This window comes from Perissodus microlepis, chromosome 5, assembly GCF_051167445.1.
Source record: "Perissodus microlepis isolate ML-2025 ecotype Zambia chromosome 5, ASM5116744v1, whole genome shotgun sequence".
Classification (NCBI taxonomy): domain Eukaryota; kingdom Metazoa; phylum Chordata; class Actinopteri; order Cichliformes; family Cichlidae; genus Perissodus; species Perissodus microlepis.
Window position 1 is genome coordinate 15,025,644 of NC_140465.1, and position 19,689 is coordinate 15,045,332.

Below are 19,689 nucleotides of genomic sequence, written 5' to 3' on the forward strand. Positions count from 1 at the left end.
TATACCACCGCTCAATGTAAAGTCACAGCTGCTCTAAATTAACAGTACTCACCAGCATGTGCAAGCTCCTTAATCAAAATTATACTTTGGCAACACTTTATAATATGTCCCATAACTAAGGTCATAATTCCCCTGGAATTAAATTGAATTATGAATTTTTATATTTACCTAATGGTGGGTATGCTAGAATAAGGGGGTAACAAGTAAGGGTTTTTTTTTGTTTGTTTGTTTGTTTTTACCCCCAAAACACATAACTATACAGGGAGTGCAGAATTATTAGGCAAATGAGTATTTTGTCCACATCATCCTCTTTATGCATGTTGTCTTACTCCAAGCTGTATAGGCTCGAAAGCCTACTACCAATTAAGCATATTAGGTGATGTGCATCTCTGTAATGAGAAGGGGTGTGGTCTAATGACGTCAACACCCTATATCAGGTGTGCATAATTATTAGGCAACGTCCTTTCCTTTGGCAAAATGGGTCAAAAGAAGGACTTGACAGGCTCAGAAAAGTCAAAAATAGTGAGATATCTTGCAGAGGGATGCAGCAGTCTCAAAATTGCAAAGCTTCTGAAGCGTGATCATCGAACAATCAAGCGTTTCATTCAAAATAGTCAACAGGGTCGCAAGAAGCGTGTGGAAAAACCAAGGCGCAAAATAACTGCCCATGAACTGAGAAAAGTCAAGCGTGCAGCTGCCAAGATGCCACTTGCCACCAGTTTGGCCATATTTCAGAGCTGCAACATCACTGGAGTGCCCAAAAGCACAAGGTGTGCAATACTCAGAGACATGGCCAAGGTAAGAAAGGCTGAAAGACGACCACCACTGAACAAGACACACAAGCTGAAACGTCAAGACTGGGCCAAGAAATATCTCAAGACTGATTTTTCTAAGGTTTTATGGACTGATGAAATGAGAGTGAGTCTTGATGGGCCAGATGGATGGGCCCGTGGCTGGATTGGTAAAGGCCAGAGAGCTCCAGTCCGACTCAGACGCCAGCAAGGTGGAGGTGGAGTACTGGTTTGGGCTGGTATCATCAAAGATGAGCTTGTGGGGCCTTTTCGGGTTGAGGATGGAGTCAAGCTCAACTCCCAGTCCTACTGCCAGTTTCTGGAAGACACCTTCTTCAAGCAGTGGTACAGGAAGAAGTCTGCATCCTTCAAGAAAAACATGATTTTCATGCAGGACAATGCTCCATCACACGCGTCCAAGTACTCCACAGCGTGGCTGGCAAGAAAGGGTATAAAAGAAGAAAAACTAATGACATGGCCTCCTTGTTCACCTGATCTGGACCCCATTGAGAACCTGTGGTCCATCATCAAATGTGAGGTTTACAAGGAGGGAAAACAGTACACCTCTCTGAACAGTGTCTGGGAGGCTGTGGTTGCTGCTGCACGCAATGTTGATGGTGAACAGATCAAAACACTGACAGAATCCATGGATGGCAGGCTTTTGAGTGTCCTTGCAAAGAAAGGTGGCTATATTGGTCGCTGATTTGTTTTTGTTTTGTTTTTGAATGTCAGAAATGTATATTTGTGAATGTGGAGATGTTATATTGGTTTCACTGGTAAAAATAAATAATTGAAATGGGTATATATTTGTTTTTTGTTAAGTTGCCTAATAATTATGCACAGTAATAGTCACCTGCACACACAGATACCCCCCTAAAATAGCTAAAACTAAAAACAAACTAAAAACTACTTCCAAAAACATTCAGCTTTGATATTAATGAGTTTTTTGGGTTCATTGAGAACATGGTTGTTGTTCAATAATAACATTATTCCTCAAAAATACAACTTGCCTAATAATTCTGCACTCCCTGTACTGTAAGTAAGTGTAAGTAGTGCAAAAGTAATTTTAGGTTCTGCCTAAACTCTGGGTGTTTTACAAAAAAGGAGACAGAAATTATACTGATGCTCAAGCAATTTTAAGTACTGTATGAATAATTTTATACAGAACTTGGTAATTTTGTGGAAAAACAAACAACATTTCCCTGGCTTACATTGTAAACACACTGTACTTTTTGGAGTGGGGGTTTTAGGGAGTGGTTTAACCTTGCCTAACTTCCAGGTATTTTACAGGGAAAGAGACACTCCTTTCCTGTGAAATCCTTTTGATGGCTTGAACAGATTTGTGAAAGGGAAAAAAATTACATTAGCCTTAGCTCCATCAATGTAAGGTCACATAGCCCTGCAAAATGTTATGGTATTTATTTTTTCTTGTAGGTTAATAAGGGAGAAATAAATGGACAGTAAAACATCCATCATGCACATGAAGTAAATACTTAAAAAGGCAAGTATGCCCTTAGTTGCAGGCCTTATTATAAAGTGTTATCGATGTTTTTAATGCTAAAATATGATTATTGTTTTTATCCATTGGCTTTTCACATTTACTGTTTTACATAAAAGCAGAAAAAAAAATATAAAGCACATTCATGCTCATCAGTTACAAATAGCACATGCATGAGTAATTCCAGACACATAAATATAACCTTATAAAGTGTTAAATCAAATCAGACAGAGTGTCTTTTATCAAATTTGAGGGAGCAATTATACATTTAAAATCAGGGTTTCCAAGTTCAGTGTCAATACGAAGCCCAGCTGATGTTGGAAAGTCCTGTGACCTGCACTCTAAGCACTGTATTCAAATTTAAGCAAAGAGCAGAGGTTACCCGGCCACGGTTGGATGAAAACCTTGTAAATGAACACCATCCAGTGCTGCTCTCTAAGGAGGAACATCCTACATTCTCATTCAAGATGTAATGATAAATAAAAAAATCACAAAGCACTCTGATGTTCTGATATGAATAAAGAGGCTCTGTGGATGGTGGATGACAAAGTAAAATATATACGAAGCACAGACACATGTGTAGATTGTACAATGATCTTACACCCTGTGAATGAGAGTTGTGGCACATGCTGAAGCAGGCAGGCGTTACGCCACCGCACTATGAGTCACTCATTATGCAGCTGTTTAAGTAAAAATGAACAATAATCAAAGATGATGTTTGAGGATACAGATGCATTATTAAATGTTAATGAAAATATAACGGCCCACACAATCTGTGCTTTATTTACGCTGAGTAAATGAACAAAATGTTGCAAAATTCATTTTAACACCATCATAGTGGATTTTACTTTGGGTGAAAAGATGCTCAAGAACATAAAGTGGTCCTGAGCACGGATCAAATATTTGCGTGGCCCTAAAATCACATAAAAGTGTGTAAAAAATACATCTTTTGGTGCCCCCTACTGGCAGATTTATGTACATGCAGCGTGACACTTGTTTCCTGTGTACAAACCAACGACAAAATAACAACAGAGAGGTAGTAGCTGATAAGGCTGACCCAGTTACCGTCTGATCTCGGCAGTATAGTTTTTCTCAAGAAGAGCAAAAGAAAGATGAGGTTACTACAGACCCGGAGAAACTCCTTGTTTGTTGTTGGGCATAAGAGAGCTGGGTTTGTATGCAGCGCATCAGAGGCAGCATTAAGGAAATAAACCTTTGTGGTAACATTCAGTCCCTTTGCTTCCCTTTTCCCATAAACTGGGTGATGCACAGTGGTTCATTTTAAGGAACTGCTGAACCACTTAAGATTTGCTCTGTGAACTCTGTGGGACACTCCTCCCATCAAATGGTACTATAAGTTTTAAAGATCTTAAAGGGTGAAAAGAATGAAATGGAAATAAAATTTGACATCATTTTTTATGATCAATATTTGAATAATGAGTTTCGGGTTTTTACATTTTAATAGTGTACTGCCGTTACACATATAAGCATAAAAATAACCTTACTATTACCAATATTAAAAAATTTAATTGTTCTTCTTGTCTTGCTGTTTCTAACAAGACAAGATTATGCCTTCTCCGCCAGAACCAGCTTGTATTGCTGCGAAATCACCAGCAGGTGACGGGTTCTTATAGCAACAGCAATCACTAGTAATCACTGTGTAGTAACAGGTGGTGTGAGTTCATGCACAGCTCCATTATTTTGTTTTTATATGTTCTGGTAAGAAAGTATTCACATTTTGACACGTATCCACCCAGATGAGTTCGTTTTCAAGAGCATTTAAAATGTGGTGTCAGGTGAATAAACCCACAAGTGTCAGTGTCTGTCACGCAGCCTCAGACTAAATACAGCCAGACCCCCCCAGACCCCCACCTCGAGGACCTATAGGTAGCTTTGCACCTGGTCCCATCGGGCCGCAGTTTTAAATTCACTTCACTGTGATTAAAAGTGGCACATGGTCCACAAGCTTACACCTTGAAACCTCTTGAGAGGCAAGTGCAATAAGCAGATCAGTTTATAGGCATTGTCACCCTACTCACTCTATACACCACCATCTAAGAATAAGCAACAGGTTTTAAGGGTCGGTTGCTGCCCCGGGGGGGGTCTAAATGAAAGTGTGTCAGTGTATGTATTTGTGGCAGCAAATATAGAGAGACCCCCTCTTCTCACCTCTGAGAAAGAGCTAAGATTAGAATCACCCTCTGCCCAGCATGTATCACTATCTGAATATAGCCTGCTCCCCTTCTCATGCCTGCTGGGTCTCACTCCGTCTGTCCTCTGCCCTGCCTCTAACTATATCCAGCCTTGTATAGATCTCCAAACACTCTCCGGTTTCAATCCACAGCTTTCCCTCATAGGGTATGGAGAGGGAAAGGAGAAGCCATGCTTAATTCTTGGGCTGCAGATCACAGGTAATCATATTCTTAAAACATTAACAAACAAGCACGAAAAGGGTATTGGCACAGTATATTATGCCATATATGTGCATCTGACTTTATTAGCCCATCAGTGGACGTATTGTGCTGTAGAAATGTCTGAAAACAGTAAACAAAAAAACAAACAAACAAGTAAACAAAAAACCACATTTAGCATGTATCCACAGTTCAAATACAGGAATTAGCAAATTATTGACCCTTTTGCGCCACTTTCTAATAAAAAACACCTTTATAATAGCTTTATAATACATAATAATTACTTTGAGATAATAGCATTGCTAATAATTTATTAGAAGAGTGTTGCTTATAAGCCTTTTACAGGACTCTTGCCGCAGGAATAGCCCGGGTGTTTCTGAAACGTATGGCTCTCTTCTACACAAGTGCACCACTTGCTAATTCTTTACATCAGTCTTTTGTTTGTTTGTTTTTTTCCCCCTTGCTTTTTCGTGCAGTGATGTGAGAAAAAACGACCTGTGATGTTCTTATGCATGCAGAAGCTCGACCACTTTCCTGTTGGCTCCTCTGCAGACCTCCATGTGGACGCTGCAGGGCGCCTTTCTGCCGGCCGTCTGGATGCCCGGTAAGCGCCGCCCTGCTCCCTCCCTCCGTCCGCCTGCTGACTCTGAGCTCAGTGAAGACGCCCTTAGCAACAACACACAGCTGCACCGTCGAATAAGATACTCGCAGCGCACAGGAGAAGGATTTAACAGTGCAGCGTTACTGCACTGACCTCAGGTGAAGCTTTTACGCGACGGGGATTCTCCTCCGGTTATTAGTGCAGTATAAACATGAGGCGTGAATACAGTTAGCCTGCTCTGGGCTAGCCATCCCCGAAGACGAGCGAAGCACCCCCCAAGCTGTCCCGAAGGAGGACAAATCCTGGGGGCTCTTGTTTGCTAACTACCAAGCCAGCTTACCAGGAATAGGCACGGGAATGGTGCTCTGGATCGACTCATTGTACTGTCAGAGAAAGGCGAGGGGCACATGGGTCAGACCATCGAGTTGTGATATTTGGACTCAAACTAACGGAGGAAGCGGCTCTCCGGCGGACGAGTGTTTCGTGGCTCTGCGAGCTAGCTGGCTAGTTAGCTGAGGGAAACGACCCCCACCGCCTGTTCATTTTTTTAATTGTAGCTTGGCCCATGTTAGCCAAGACGAGTGTGAGAGCAACACATGAAAACACGGTAAAACTAAGAAGAAACTACTGCTTACACTGGGAGGAAAGCTTGCTGATACAGAAAGGAAAATAACTTGAGTTCAGTCGAAAAGACAACTAACGGGTACTCGGACTGCTATCAAAACACTGCAACAGCAGACTTTTTAATACTAGTAGCTCAGTTTGCTAGTTTGAACTTTTATTCTCCTTTTTTTAAATCAGATTTTTTTCCCCCACTTTGGATGCTGGCATCTAATATTAATTGCAATCATGATGATAATAAGCCGGAAACCAGAGGGGCCAATAGCAACAGGTAACCAAAACAAAGTAAAACGTTGTTTATCTGTACGTTCGCTTCCTCGTGGTCGTGTGAATAGGATTTATTTAGAGGTGAATATGATTGGGATTTAATAAAAAATGCCCTCCAAGTAGCTGCAGAACTGGTTAGTTTCACAAGTGTCTTCGCGGTCACGTCGCGTCTGTGGGGATAGAGCACGTATACATGAAGCTACTGTAACAGCGCCGTGGGCTTCTCACAAGACCCGACATGTAAACAAGTTTTCTTTTCCTTTTGCTTACCCTGATCACTTACAGGACTTTTATCTAAGAAGGTTTTGAATGTCACACCAGGAAGTTTATTTTATTTTCTTATTTTCATCTTTCTCGTAAACTTTTATTGTTGCTTATGTGCTGATTTTTTTATTTTTATTTTTTTAGCTGGTAACATGTTTACTAAATTGCAAAGCCAAGAAAGAAAGAATGAAAAAGTGACAGGGCTGTCATCGTTATGTCATGTCATATGAACCCTGTGGTTTACCTTGCCTCTATAAAACACACTTTGTCCAGAATGCCAGGAAGAGGACAAAAAGCTGAGCCTTTCCCCCACCACCACCACCACAGCCACGCTCACACGTTTTATGACACATGAGCTGCTGTGTTTGTTTGCCTGAACCCTGTTCTCTATCCTTTACAGTGCCGAGGAGGGTTTTCATAGTGGGGAGAGCTGGACATAGCGGGCTGGATGTTTGGGGTTACACAGATGTTTGCTCTCTGTTTCTTCTCTTTTTTTTCCTTTCAAGCTTTGCTTGGACAACAAATTCAGATTCTGTACAAAAAGTGCTGAGCACCCACTGAGCGATTAGGAGTTTGCTAAGGGCTAATGGAGTCTGTGCTTGGCTAATATTGTGTGTGTAGTCCTAATGCCACTGTTTGCAGTGCTGTGCAGGTTTAATGCGTGCGTATCCAGGCAGCAGGTCTAATCTGTCCAGAAGCAAGCCTGTGCTGGGAACATAGTCTCTGACGCACCTACACATGGTTACAGCACTCTCTGGGACTCACGAGGGAGAACGCCAAACTTGCCACAACTTCGGCTAATGAGCTACTCACCCTGATTTCAAGCTGCACTTTACACAGTTAGTTTTAATCAGTTGGTGTATCAGCTAGCATGTAAGCTCGATGACTGTTGTGGTAAACAGTTGGCCAATGGGAGCGATTGCCATTTTTGTAATTGGCTTCCACCCACAGTCCCAAATGCCGTGCTCGTCCATCTACTGTGGCCGTATCATCTCGTATTAGGTGTTTGGCTCAATGCCAAAGAGGTGAGCATGAAACACAGCACTATTGAATGACAGGCACAAGCATCCCTCTATATTAGCTCTAATTCCAAACACACCTGGTGTGTGCACCACATGATTTGGGCTGAATGGACAGATGGGCAGACGGAAAGATGCTGTCGTCACAGAGGCATCTGTTACCCCCATTAGGCCAATAATACCACTTGCAGCGCTAGCGATCTGGGACCCTAAGCCGCGTGTAAGCTGGTCAGGTTGGAGCGCTGGCCTTAGACACAGTGTATTGGGTACAATAGCTACAGTGATGTATCTGATAATGGTGGTCTTTTCACTGCAACTGTGAGCTAGCCTGTTGTGGGAGACCGTATTCATCCCCACTGACATACAGAGATCGGTGTAATGCAAGATGTCTTGCTGTGGTGGCTCAAGGGATTTGTCTAGTTGTACAATGCAATTTGTTTTAGCATCAGGGTAACTAGAACTGCTGGTGTGATTGATGAGATGATTAATAGGACATTGCCTGATTTGGTCAAACAAGGATAGTGCGTCTCTGTGGAGAAAATTAAATTGCATTCTGTTGACGTTACCTTCGAGGATCGTTCTGTGCTTTTACCACCGAGCGCACGTTTGCTGCAGATTTAATAGCCTCACATCATCACACTGATTGACTTTGTTCATCATTGTCCCTGCAGCTCGCCATGGTGACAGTCTGTACGACTCGTACATGAGGACCGACCACATCCTGAAAGACGAAGCAGACACAAACAGTCCGTCGGGGCTACCCCCAATGCCCAAACACACAGTAAGTATACACACACAAACACGCACGCATACGCGCATAGCCAGTTAAGCCCTATTTCCTGTGCTGGAGCACACTCTGTCTCCAGACTTCCTGCTCCTCTGAGAGATATTCCCTTGCCAGTGTTCCTGTTCATCACATTTGTACCCCCCCCCCTCGTTCCACTGTGTTCTGGCTGCGTAGGATGGGCAGCTTATCTGTTTCCTTATCTCCAACATGTGACTTTCAGTAGATTTTTATACCCTTCATTTAATAGCATTGTGTGAGTAAGACTCATTTACTGTCCTAGGGCATCAAAGTTTGGTGCCCCGGCAGTTCTCGGTGCTTGCGTCAGGGAAACTACGGTGAATTGGCCATTTTGTTTCTTCGGCTAAAGTGAATACAGAGTGCGCTTATCTTGCCTTCATCTGTTTTTGGACACGTCATTTGACTCAAACCATGTTAATGTGCAGGTCATATATGCATGTTTACGGTGCTTACGGTAACTTTCATTGATGATACGACCTCATTAATCTCAATAAATTGACCCATATACCATAATTACTTTTTGCAGTTCTGTTAATCCATTCTGAAAGATAATGAGGGATTTTCTTTGAGCTTTTTAGCCAGTTTTACATTAAAGGAGGGTTATTACCAAAAATAAATGATCTGTTTTAGCCTAGGTAAATATATATATATATATGTGATCTTATAAATGTCCCCTATGGCAAAACAAAATGCACATACACACAAACAACAATAATCCACAGGCCTACATGTCAGTAGACGAAAAAGGCTGGTTTGATATATTGTAAAGATTTATTGGGCTTGAAAATGTGACCCACAAACAAACTCACCAATCAGCATTCTCCCCCTCTCCTCCCCTTCCCCTAGCTCGTGTAATCCTCCATCAGTGGGCTTGCACAGAGTTTAGGCCTAGTTTTCTATTCTAGTCCCATCCTTCTTCCTTTGTATTTTGTGTCACGCTCACAGAGTTACTGTCCTCCGGTGAATGTGAGTGACAGTAACTCGCCCCAGTTCAGCGTGTTCAGTCCTCAGACACTAGCCTCATGCTCTATTAAAGTAATAAACTGATAGATGAGGGCTTGATCTGCTTTAATAAATTGTACTCATAGTAAGTTGAATTCATGAGCCCCCACCTTTTATAGCCGTGTTCTGACTAACACCCAAATTACGGCAGCGTAATAATACCATCATTTGCTTTGTTTGTGACAGAGGTTTGTGTGGTTGCTGCAACCTTGTGTGAGCTTCAGAGAGAGGAGAAAAGGATACTGAGGTGTTTCTGTAGCAGAAAGAGATTAGCTCTCCTCCATCTGTTGCACCATGCAGATTTGCACACACAGGACTCCAGCCTCTGTAATACCTGAGTGAGAGAAGTGCCGCACGCTCTGATTTCTCTTCCCGTTTGGAGCCCTCTTACGTTTGAATTTTTATTGTATTTTTCAGGCGGGTCAGTCAGTAATCCATCACAGACGCTGTTCCCCGTGTGGAGAGCTTTGATATGTATGTCAATATTTGTGTATGTGTCTGGGTGAAGGGGCTCGATCAATGACATTCACTGTGTACTTTGGAACAACAGCTGCATGAGACCCTGGGTCAGCAGCAGAGCTGTTGTAATAAGTTAAGACTATATAGTTACATGTATGGAAACCCATCCCGCATTCCCACTCTATTTTTAGAGAGCCCAAACCTGGTACAAAAACACACTCTCAGCTGAGTCCTTTCTCCGTGGATGATCAACACCCACTTTTCCTAAAAAAACAAAACAAAACAATCTTCCCAAAATCGGTCTGCCCTTAGAGTAAAAAGTGTACATGTGTAAGAGAGAGACAAAAAGTGCGAGGATATATCCCTCTCCAGTCTAACTCCTTGTACAAAGGCTTTGGTGAGTTCATGTCTTAACAGCCACACATCTTCTATAGTTTAACAATATAATTCAACTTTAATGACCGTCATTTCCCTTGCGCTCCATAATCTTGCGGAGCGTTCTTTCCGCTAGAGAGAGAGAGAGCGAGGAGGAATGAATTCCTGGGGTTGCTGAAACGAAACTGCTCTCCGGCGAGACTCGAGACCGTTCTTTAAACTCCTTTAACCTTCACCCCCAAGCAAAGGTGGAACTGTCACTTTTAAAGTTTGTGGACAGTTATATTGGGGGGAAAAATCGCCTAGTGACTGTGCGATCACTTTCTTTTATTCTGAACTTCATTTTGTAGGCAGTTGCCATTTGTAGTAATTAAGGAGTAATTTAGAAGTTAAATGTTTATAGCAAGATTATGACAGCACTAACAAAGATTAGTGGTATCTTTCATCTAAGCGAGGATACAAACAAGTAGGTGGGGATGTGGGTCGTTTTGCATGTGTTTTGGTAGGGGAGGAGGGGACGTTGCGTATTAGCATTAGCTGCCAGACAGGACCTGTCTCCTTATTTCTCTCCACCTGAGACTCTACAGTTGGGTGTTGATATTTTGATCTGCATCAAATACAACCTTTTTTTTCTTGTTAATAATCAGGATTTAAAAATGTTGCAGACTCTGTCTTATATGTGGAGCTGGAATGATGCAGGATAATGTTGAGTTTTGAGTCATGTTTAGAAGACCCTCAGTTAGGAAACTGTTTTCTCTTTGTAGAGCAAAATAAACTGCATTTGCTCTGATATTCACCGACTGCGTCTTGTAAAGTCTTGTTTTGCCTCTGTGTCAATAGGTTGTCAGTAACAAGGCTGTAATGAGGGATCAGGTGACCATCCGAGGTGCCCCGTCAAAGGTGAAGTACCTGTATGATGACTCAACTAGCAACCGCAAGGTCAACGCCATAACCACAGCAACCACACTGAACAGTGGGACCGCCCATGAGACACCCACTAAACCTGCCCCAGCCTCCAGCCTGTCCAAAGAGCACAGTGTGGACAGGTGAGAAAGATGGACATGCTAACTAAGAGCATGCTAACTAAGTAAAATGTTACAGGCGAGATGATGACCAGTCAAGCTGTCGGTTAACACATTTGTGCCATCCTCATTTGTCACAGCACTGAATCCAGTAAGGGCTCTGTCGAATCCTCTGGCCCGCATGGAGCTGGGAATGGCGTCAACAGCAGCAAAGTGTGCGGCCCACTCACTCCTGATCAGGCTCTGAGACTGTACCGAACTCAGCTCACCACCTTGGAACAGGCGGAGATCCACTCCTACCCAGACATTTACTTTGTGGGACCCAATGCAAAGAAGAGGCCCGCAATTGCCGGAGGTAGCAACAACTGCGGCTACGATGACGAGCAAGGAGGTTATATTCACGTCGCCCACGACCACCTGGCTTACCGCTACGAGTTCCTCAAGGTCAGATGTGTTCTGATGTTTGTGGCTTTAAATTTGTTCTTTCATTTTTAGCTAAACAAATGCTTGTCCTTTCTCTTACTCTCTACAGATCATTGGTAAAGGTAGCTTTGGCCAGGTTGCGAAGGTATATGACCACAAACTGCAGCAACACCTGGCTCTGAAAATGGTGCGCAACGAGAAGCGTTTCCACCGGCAGGCGCAGGAGGAAATCCGCATCCTGGAGCACTTGCGGAAGCAGGATCGTAACGGCACCATGAATGTTGTGCACATGCTCGAAAACTTCACCTTCCGCAACCACATCTGCATGACCTTTGAGTTGCTCAGCATGAACCTGTATGAGCTTATCAAACGCAACAAGTTCCAGGGCTTCAGTCTGGCACTGGTCAGGAAGTTTGCGCACTCCATCCTGCAGTGCCTGGAGGCTTTAAGCAGGCACAGAATCATCCACTGTGACCTCAAGCCAGAGAACATCTTGCTCAAACAGCAGGGTCGCAGCGGCATCAAGGTAAAGGCGGCGCCTTCTCGTCACGGTCTGTGCTGTAATGGGTCTGTGCGTTTGGTTTTCATTTTCATTAATATCATTTCTTATTCTCTTGCCCCTACCAGGTGATTGACTTTGGTTCCAGCTGTTTTGAACACCAGCGGGTCTACACCTACATTCAATCTCGTTTTTATCGAGCTCCGGAGGTGATCCTCGGTTCACGTTACGGCCTTCCTATTGACATGTGGAGCTTTGGTTGCATTCTGGCCGAGCTGCTGACTGGCTACCCCTTGTTCCCCGGCGAAGATGAAGGCGACCAGCTTGCCTGTGTTATGGAGCTGCTGGGGATGCCGCCGCAGAAGGTCCTGGAGCAGGCCAAAAGAGCAAAAAACTTCATCAACTCCAAGGGCCACCCTCGGTACTGCGGTGCAAACACTTTGCCCACCGGAGCCACTGTGCTGACAGGGTCCCGCTCGCGCCGTGGCAAGATGAGAGGCCCTCCAGGTAGCAAGGATTGGAGTGCTGCGCTCAAGGGCTGCGAGGACCCCGCCTTTACTGACTTCATAAAGAAGTGTTTGGACTGGGACCCGTCTTCTCGCCTCACCCCCAGCCAGGCCCTCAGACACCCTTGGCTGTATCGCAGGCTTCCCAAACCAATACCCGGGACAGAGAAGAGCCAAGGAGCTTCTGTGAAACGACTCCCCGAGCACCACAGCACCTCCTTTCCCTCTATTCTGGCCAAGGGGGGGCCTGGCTTAAGCTCTACAACTGCCAGTAACAACAAACTTAGAAGCAACATGATGGGAGATTCAGGAGAGGCCATACCTCTTCGCACGGTCCTACCTAAACTTGTCTCTTAGAGAGAAAGCGAGAGATAGAATCCTCTAATCTCCTCCCTCGCCACGTTTTCCCACTCCTCAGGAGGAGTCAGAGTAAAGGAGAAAGTGGTTTTAAAACAGCTTTGTTTGTTCTTTTATTTGTTTTCTACTGCGAGGTGTCGACACCCCAGTCTTTGGTTTTTAATAATAGTTGAAAAGAGAAAGAGGAATAATAAAAGAAACACTCAGAAGTTTTTATACAGCGGCTGTGGATTTTCCGTTTACAGCCACAGGACGTGGTTTGATATTAGATAATGCTTTTTAAAAACAAAAGAAAACTTCCTCGTGTGAGTGGACAGCTTGTTCAATGAGAAAATATCTCTAACCTGTGTGCGATCTCACGTAAGTGTTGTGTTTTGGTAAAACGCACTGAAGCACACCTGCACTGTCACTTGCCTCACTTCACTCTCTTAAACTTGAAAAGGGCTACAGAGATTACTCTTATCAAGTTAGACTTAGCGAGATTTGTTCAGCCAATGGATTTTAACTAGAAGACAAATTGTTAGTTTTGGGTTCTGCGAACACTTAACTCAGTTATCCCTCATATATACAACAAAATGCCTTCAGACTGGTAATACAGGATTGGCTTTATGTAGCGACAGATTCTGAAAACAGCAGTAAGAAGTTTTTTTTCCTCTTTCCTTTTTCTCCCCACAAACACACACAAACACACACACATACACCACTTTTCTTCATCCCTTGCGCTTGTGTGTCAGCTCAGTATGTGATGTTAATACTATGGAAAACACTGAGAGGGCATAGGACAACCTATTTATAGCCCACCGTCGTCCTCCTATTTTCACCGTACACGAGTGGGGGAAAAAATGGGGAATCGGAAGAACGGTAGAGCTACTCGGACTCGGTCACAAAGGCGTCGCGTTCGGTACCTCACAACTGGTTTGCAAGACAGAGAGTGAGAGGGAGAGAGCCGTAAGTCAAAGCACCTAAACACCTTTGGGTTGATTGGCTGGAAAGTTTTGTATGAATGTCACCTGCCCGTGCCTGTAATTGGCTGCCGAGATTGTTAGCGGTAGTGGTCCTAATGGGTGGGTAGTGCAAGGAAAGATAGATCACGGGATAAAATGAAGGGCAGCATGTTCAATATGAGCCAGGATATTTTATTCTCTGGAGGAGAGATGTATGGAAGACGAGCCAGTGACAAAACGAACGGTTTTAATGGTACTGTTGAAAGAAACGTTTCTCAGGGAGACATACTTGATACATCCCTTAATCTTAAAATTTACTGTGTTCCACTTATAGTCATGTATCCCGACTGTGGATGAAGATGGCATGCAAGCCCAGTCCGCTCAGAGCGAGAGCATTTACGAGAGTCTGTGAAGGGGGTCTGCATGCTCCACAATCTGACCTAGATTCTCTCTCCTCCCCCACATTCACTTTTATCGCTCCTTTTTTTTTCTCACTCTGTCTCATGTAGGGCAGGGAACCTCTTAAACTCTCACATACACAGTGAATAATGGTGCTGTCCAGAATGCACACGTACAGACGCGCACACAGAAACATGTCAGGTGCATGTTGGTATGGACCACACCATTCAAAGAGTTCTTTCTCTTGTCCCTCATTTTCTAAGTGAAACTGTCAGGGATTTCTACTCTGTCTCCATTTTTTTTTATAGAAGTGGTTTCTAATGCTTTTCACTCCTAAATATCAAAGGATGTCAAATGCAAAAAAAAAAATGAAAAAAAAGAAGAAGAAAAAAAGAGAAAAGTCATATACTGTCATGTTGTACTAGTGGTGTGAGTTAGTAGGGAGGGTGTTTGGTGTTCAGCATGAAATCACAACCTGTTATCAAAACTGAGTGACTATGAGAGAAACTGTACAGTAACCAAATGAAGTTGTGATAGTTTCTTTTTCTAAGAAAAATAAAAATGATTTCAGTGAACTGTTAGGCTTTGGGGTGATTTCTGGATTGAAATGGGCTTTTTTAATTTATTTTTTTAATTCCATGAGACATGTATTGCTCGTTTGTCACCTAGTGTGAAGCTCTCATCTCCAAAGAAACCAGGGGGGTTGTTTCGGGTCTTTTTTCTGCCTGACATCAGGAGCTTGTGTCAGGAAAAAAGTGGCTTACACTGCAGTCAGCACAATGAATCACTTTTAAGTGAACTGGATTTCAGTCAGCGATCAGGTTACAGACGGTAATGAATGAGTCAATAGCCTTTTATACTGAGGCTGCCTTGTTATTATGCCACCTTTATTAAAGTCATAAAGATATAAGGAACAGATGTGAGAAAATACGCAGCACACATACGGGAAGATGATTCAGTCTTCCAGGCTATTGGACTGCGTTTTAGTTCTAGGTAGTGAAACAAAGTAAGTGTACCTGCTACTTGTGCTACTTGTGTTTGTGCCAGAGCCGAAACAGCTGCTCTGGCAACAAAATTGACAATGAGTACAGGCTATCTTAGTAAACTGATGAGGAAGTGCTGACAGTAATTTTGTTGTTGTTGTTCATTTACAGCTTCTGTGACATGTGAAACTTCATGTTGATTATGCTAAATTATGACCCTGCTGTCTGAATCCTGTTCCTAGCTGACAAAAGTGGCACCCGGTGTGGTCTTCTGCTTCAAGGATCTAAGTGTTGCGCTCTCAGAAATGCTCTTCTGCATACCAATAACCAGTTATTTAAGTCACTGCTGCCCTCCTACCAGCTCGTTGCAGTGTGACGTCTGACGTCAGCGGGGGACTTTTGGCGGGAGTGCAGCAGCTCACTAAATGCTTTCTCCTTTTTGGACAACACTTATCTAAAATAAACAAAGATGCCATATTCCAAGTCACTTAAATCACCTTCCTTCCCTTTTCCGATCCTCAGTTTGAACTTCTGATCGTCTTGACCGTGTCTACATGCCTGAATGGCCTGATTTGCTGCCATGTGATTAGCTGATTAGATCTCATTATATATAGATTAAATTGCCCCTCCTCCTGATATTTCTCAACTTTTCTCTTGTCCTTTTATGTCCTTTGTGTCTCGTGTCCTGATGTGACACAAAACCAAAACACAAGACTGCTAAAAATAATCCTGTCAAGAAAAATCTGGAAGAAGACGCCTGCTTTCGTAAGAAGGAAGGCAGCGTGATCACAGACACTGGTGATTCATGGCTGTTTACACTTTGCAGGCTGGTGTCCAGTGGGATGAAAAAGTCAGGTACACACGCAACAGGAGGAGGAGGAGGAGAAACCGGTTGAGCAACATGACTGGATACAGAAACTAGAGAAGTGGTTTGTGATGACTAGGTAGCCGGGTATACGTAACAGAATTTGACACAGGTGTTTATTGCCAGCTGATCTTGAAAATATGAGGGTTGCCTTAGGGTAAAAATGATGTGTGTACCATTATTTTGCCTGAGCCTGGGTGTGGTACCTTCTTTCCATCAGCAGTAGGTCAGGGTGCCCTTATTAAAATCTTTATTCAAATATGAGGCTAAGCAGAACAAATAAGCAAGCAGACAATGCATGCGAAAAGACAGACCATCTCATTTTATTGTTCAGGGAATTTAAGCCTACAAGAAAACTTCTTCTGTCTTTGTTTTGATGTGGTAACCCGTCCTTGTAAAAACGTTCTCATTTCACATTGCTGTAGCAGAAGAACAGGTTTTACAGGGATGCATTTCTCCTGTATTCAGCTTTCCCTTTAAAATGATTCGTACAATCAGCTAGTACTTGACAGACTCTAAAGCTAAGTGATTGAATCTTTCTCTCTTCATCTCTTTTGATTAATGTAAAAGCAGATTAGACCAATCCCATTAGACATCAACCCAGTCACCTTCTGACCATATGGTGTAAAGCTCCTCTGTCCCTACATCCACTTTGACACACTGATTTCTATTTCTGTCAACCCCACACATCTCTCTCCCACACGAGAATCTCCCAGTGGGTCTAACCCTGCAGACCATATGGAGCCACAGCAGGATTTTTGGTGCTGAGTCTGAACGAGGAGGGGCAGAGTGGTGACAGGTTTCTGGTTACCTTACAGGTTAGGAAGTCTTGACCTGCTTCTTCCTAAAAGTTTGGCTCTAAGTGTAAACATGTGTTTCTGTCTCTCTACAAGCTCCGCTATGCCGTCGATTCGATCGGATCACTTTATTTTTATTTGCCTGTTATTATACATAATATGTTTCCCTGTAGTTTAGTGAAAACGTATTAATTCCTTTAAGACTTTCAGGTTCTTTATTTGTGTGCAGAAGCTGTTGCAAACCTTTGCCAGAGCAATATAAATTAGTGTCATCTGCCAATGATTTTTAACAATTTAGGCATGTTGCTTACAGTCATGTGAAAAAGATAAATCACCTCATGATTCAGTAGCCTGTGGAACCACCTCTAGCAGCAGTAACTTGAAGTAATGGTTGTGTATGTCACTTTGTCAGTCTCTCACATCGTGGAGGGATTTGGGCCTGGCTTCTTAAAATGTTTCTTCTTGTTTCTTAAGGTCTCACCACAGTATTTCAATCAGGTTGAGGTCTGGACTGTGATGGGAAATTGAAATATGTTGATTGTTTTCTTTTTCAGCCAATCTGTTGTAGATGTTCTGCCATGCTTGGCGTCATCGTCCCTGTTTCATTGCCCAGTTTAAGCCAAGATTTACCTGTCAGACAGACGACCTCACATATAACTCTAGAACACCTTGGCATACAGGGAGTACAAGGTTGACTCAATGAATGCAAGGTTTCTGAGATCCTGTGGCTATAAAACAAGCCCAAATCATCACCCCTCCACCACCGTGCTTGACAGTTGGTATGAGATGTTTGTGCCGATACACTGTGTTTGAATTTCAGCAAACACGACGCTGTGTGTTAAGGCCTTTACACACTGGACGTGTAAAAAGATTCGTGTGAATATTTCATGCCTTTTTTCTGAGCTAGATTTTTCACATTTTTTGGGAGATGTGAATAAGTAAATGTATTCGTAGCTCAAAATGTGCACCAGTATTGACTATATAATTACATAGAAATATTTAAATAATGCTATTTTACCTCAGACACACAGCTAAATGCTGCTCTGGGTCAGTTGGTTCTCTGAATTTATTTCTCTGCCTCCTCAGATGCAGTCCTGAACCAAGAAAAGCTTAACTGCCCAACTCAAATCATGCACTATCTGTGATAGCAGTCATCCCGCTTCAACTCCTGGATCAAACCTAGAAATTCTCCCTGCTGATTCCTTCTTGTGAAAACTGGATAAACCTAGAATCTCCATTTCCTCCTTTTCTTGTTTAGAAACATCGGGATCATATATACGTGTTACACAACCAGAAAATGTGGTTGTTTGCAGTGTGTAAAGGCCTTCATGGTCCGACATCTCCGCTCTGCAGTCCAGAGGACACTCAAGTCTTGTGGTTTGTTCAGATGCCACTTTGTAAAGCTAAGCCGTGCTGCCACGTTCTTTTGAGAGAGAAGAGCCTTTCTCCTGGCAACCCTTTCAAAGGAGCTGTACTTGTTTAGTCTTTTGCTAATTGTACTGTCATCAACTTTAACATTGCTGGCTGAGGGCTCTGATATGTAGCTTGTGGGTTTTCTGCAGATTATTATACAGTCATAGACTGAATTTGTTGCGACACTCACAGGTGGAAATGCTCCAGACAAGCAAACTGCAAACAACAAAATATCTGCTTTCACAGAAATGCTCACATTTGCTGATGATCAGGTGCTGAAATGCATTTGATTAGTAGCTCCTGGCTGCTACTTATACCCTCTTAAAACCTGTGGAAGCAGTACTTTAAAATACGTAAAAAGTGAAGCCCTACCTCCAGTTGTTTCTTGCCATATAGCCAGTTTTCAGAAATTCAGTTCATTTGTCTCAGATTTCTGTCTTGTTCCCAATAAAATAAAAGTTTTAGTTTGTGTGAAAAATGACATTTAATCAAACACAATGTTGCAGTTAGACTGGACATAGAACGCTACAATTGTTAGGCCCTGGCTCCTCCTTCTTTTAAAATAAATGGTGTTTCTAAAGACACTCGGGGTAGAAGAGGATATGCCAAAGCTGGATTTATTGATAGATATTAAGAAACAGAAATAAGAAAAACATGGTTTTAATAAAGAATGAGGTTATTAGTAATTCTAGTGATTTATTAAGTAGAATATCAGGTTTACCCAAAGAATTGGCCAAGAATTTGTTTTTTATTTTCTAGTACAGTCGTCTGTGACTGCAGACTTCTCTAGCCAGTGTTTAAGGATGAGACAGAGACTGATGTTTCTTGGTAAATTAAAAGGATGCCCTTAGGGGTCTGTCATGCCTCTTTTTGATTTAGTTTGTTCACATATTTGCATGTTACAAAACTTCGTTATGAAGCTCGTTTTATGTAATTTTGAGCTCTGTGATGATCCGCCAGCGGCAGCCTATTAACGCTGCCTGAACTGAACCGTCTACGGGAATGGTGATTCTCTGGTGAACTCCACAGCGCTCATTCTCTTATTCCTCAGTAGGCTCACTTCAGCTCTCCAGTTACACAAACCTTTCTTTTTTTGCACGATGTTGGAATGGACAATACTGTCACACACAGACACAGCCCCAGGTCACGGAGTGCAGACACACACCAGAGCTATGAGTGTCGTCTGGCTTCGGTCCACTGGAACAGCTGAGGTACGAACCAGGCGAGGGAAGCAGCAGGCGAATGCCACATTAGTCCCTGCTGTTGCACCAGTACACAAACTCACACACAAACACAACACATGCCTCCACATGCACAAAAGCAGACTGACTACAGCTCACTGTTCCTTACTCATGTGCACACAATGAC

The 19,689-nt window shown here is 42.9% G+C and overlaps 1 protein-coding gene across 2 annotated transcripts; it reads left to right on the forward strand.

Annotated features, from left to right (window-relative positions):
- Positions 1-5,297: 5,297 nt before the first annotated feature.
- On the forward strand, positions 5,298-14,838 carry dyrk3 (dual specificity tyrosine phosphorylation regulated kinase 3). 2 transcript variants are annotated; one of them, XM_084928097.1, is made up of 7 exons: positions 5,298-6,004; positions 6,103-6,193; positions 8,144-8,253; positions 10,954-11,159; positions 11,276-11,579; positions 11,668-12,084; positions 12,186-14,838. In XM_084928097.1, exons 2-7 carry the CDS (start codon positions 6,151-6,153, stop codon positions 12,918-12,920), a joined length of 1,815 nt encoding a protein of 604 aa, XP_084784223.1. In that variant the 5' UTR covers positions 5,298-6,004; positions 6,103-6,150; the 3' UTR covers positions 12,921-14,838. The 2 variants fall into 2 exon arrangements, with proteins under 2 accessions (XP_084784223.1, XP_084784224.1); XM_084928098.1 differs by lacking the exon at positions 6,103-6,193 and having other exon boundaries at positions 5,298-5,459.
- The last annotated feature ends 4,851 nt before the right edge of the window (positions 14,839-19,689 follow it).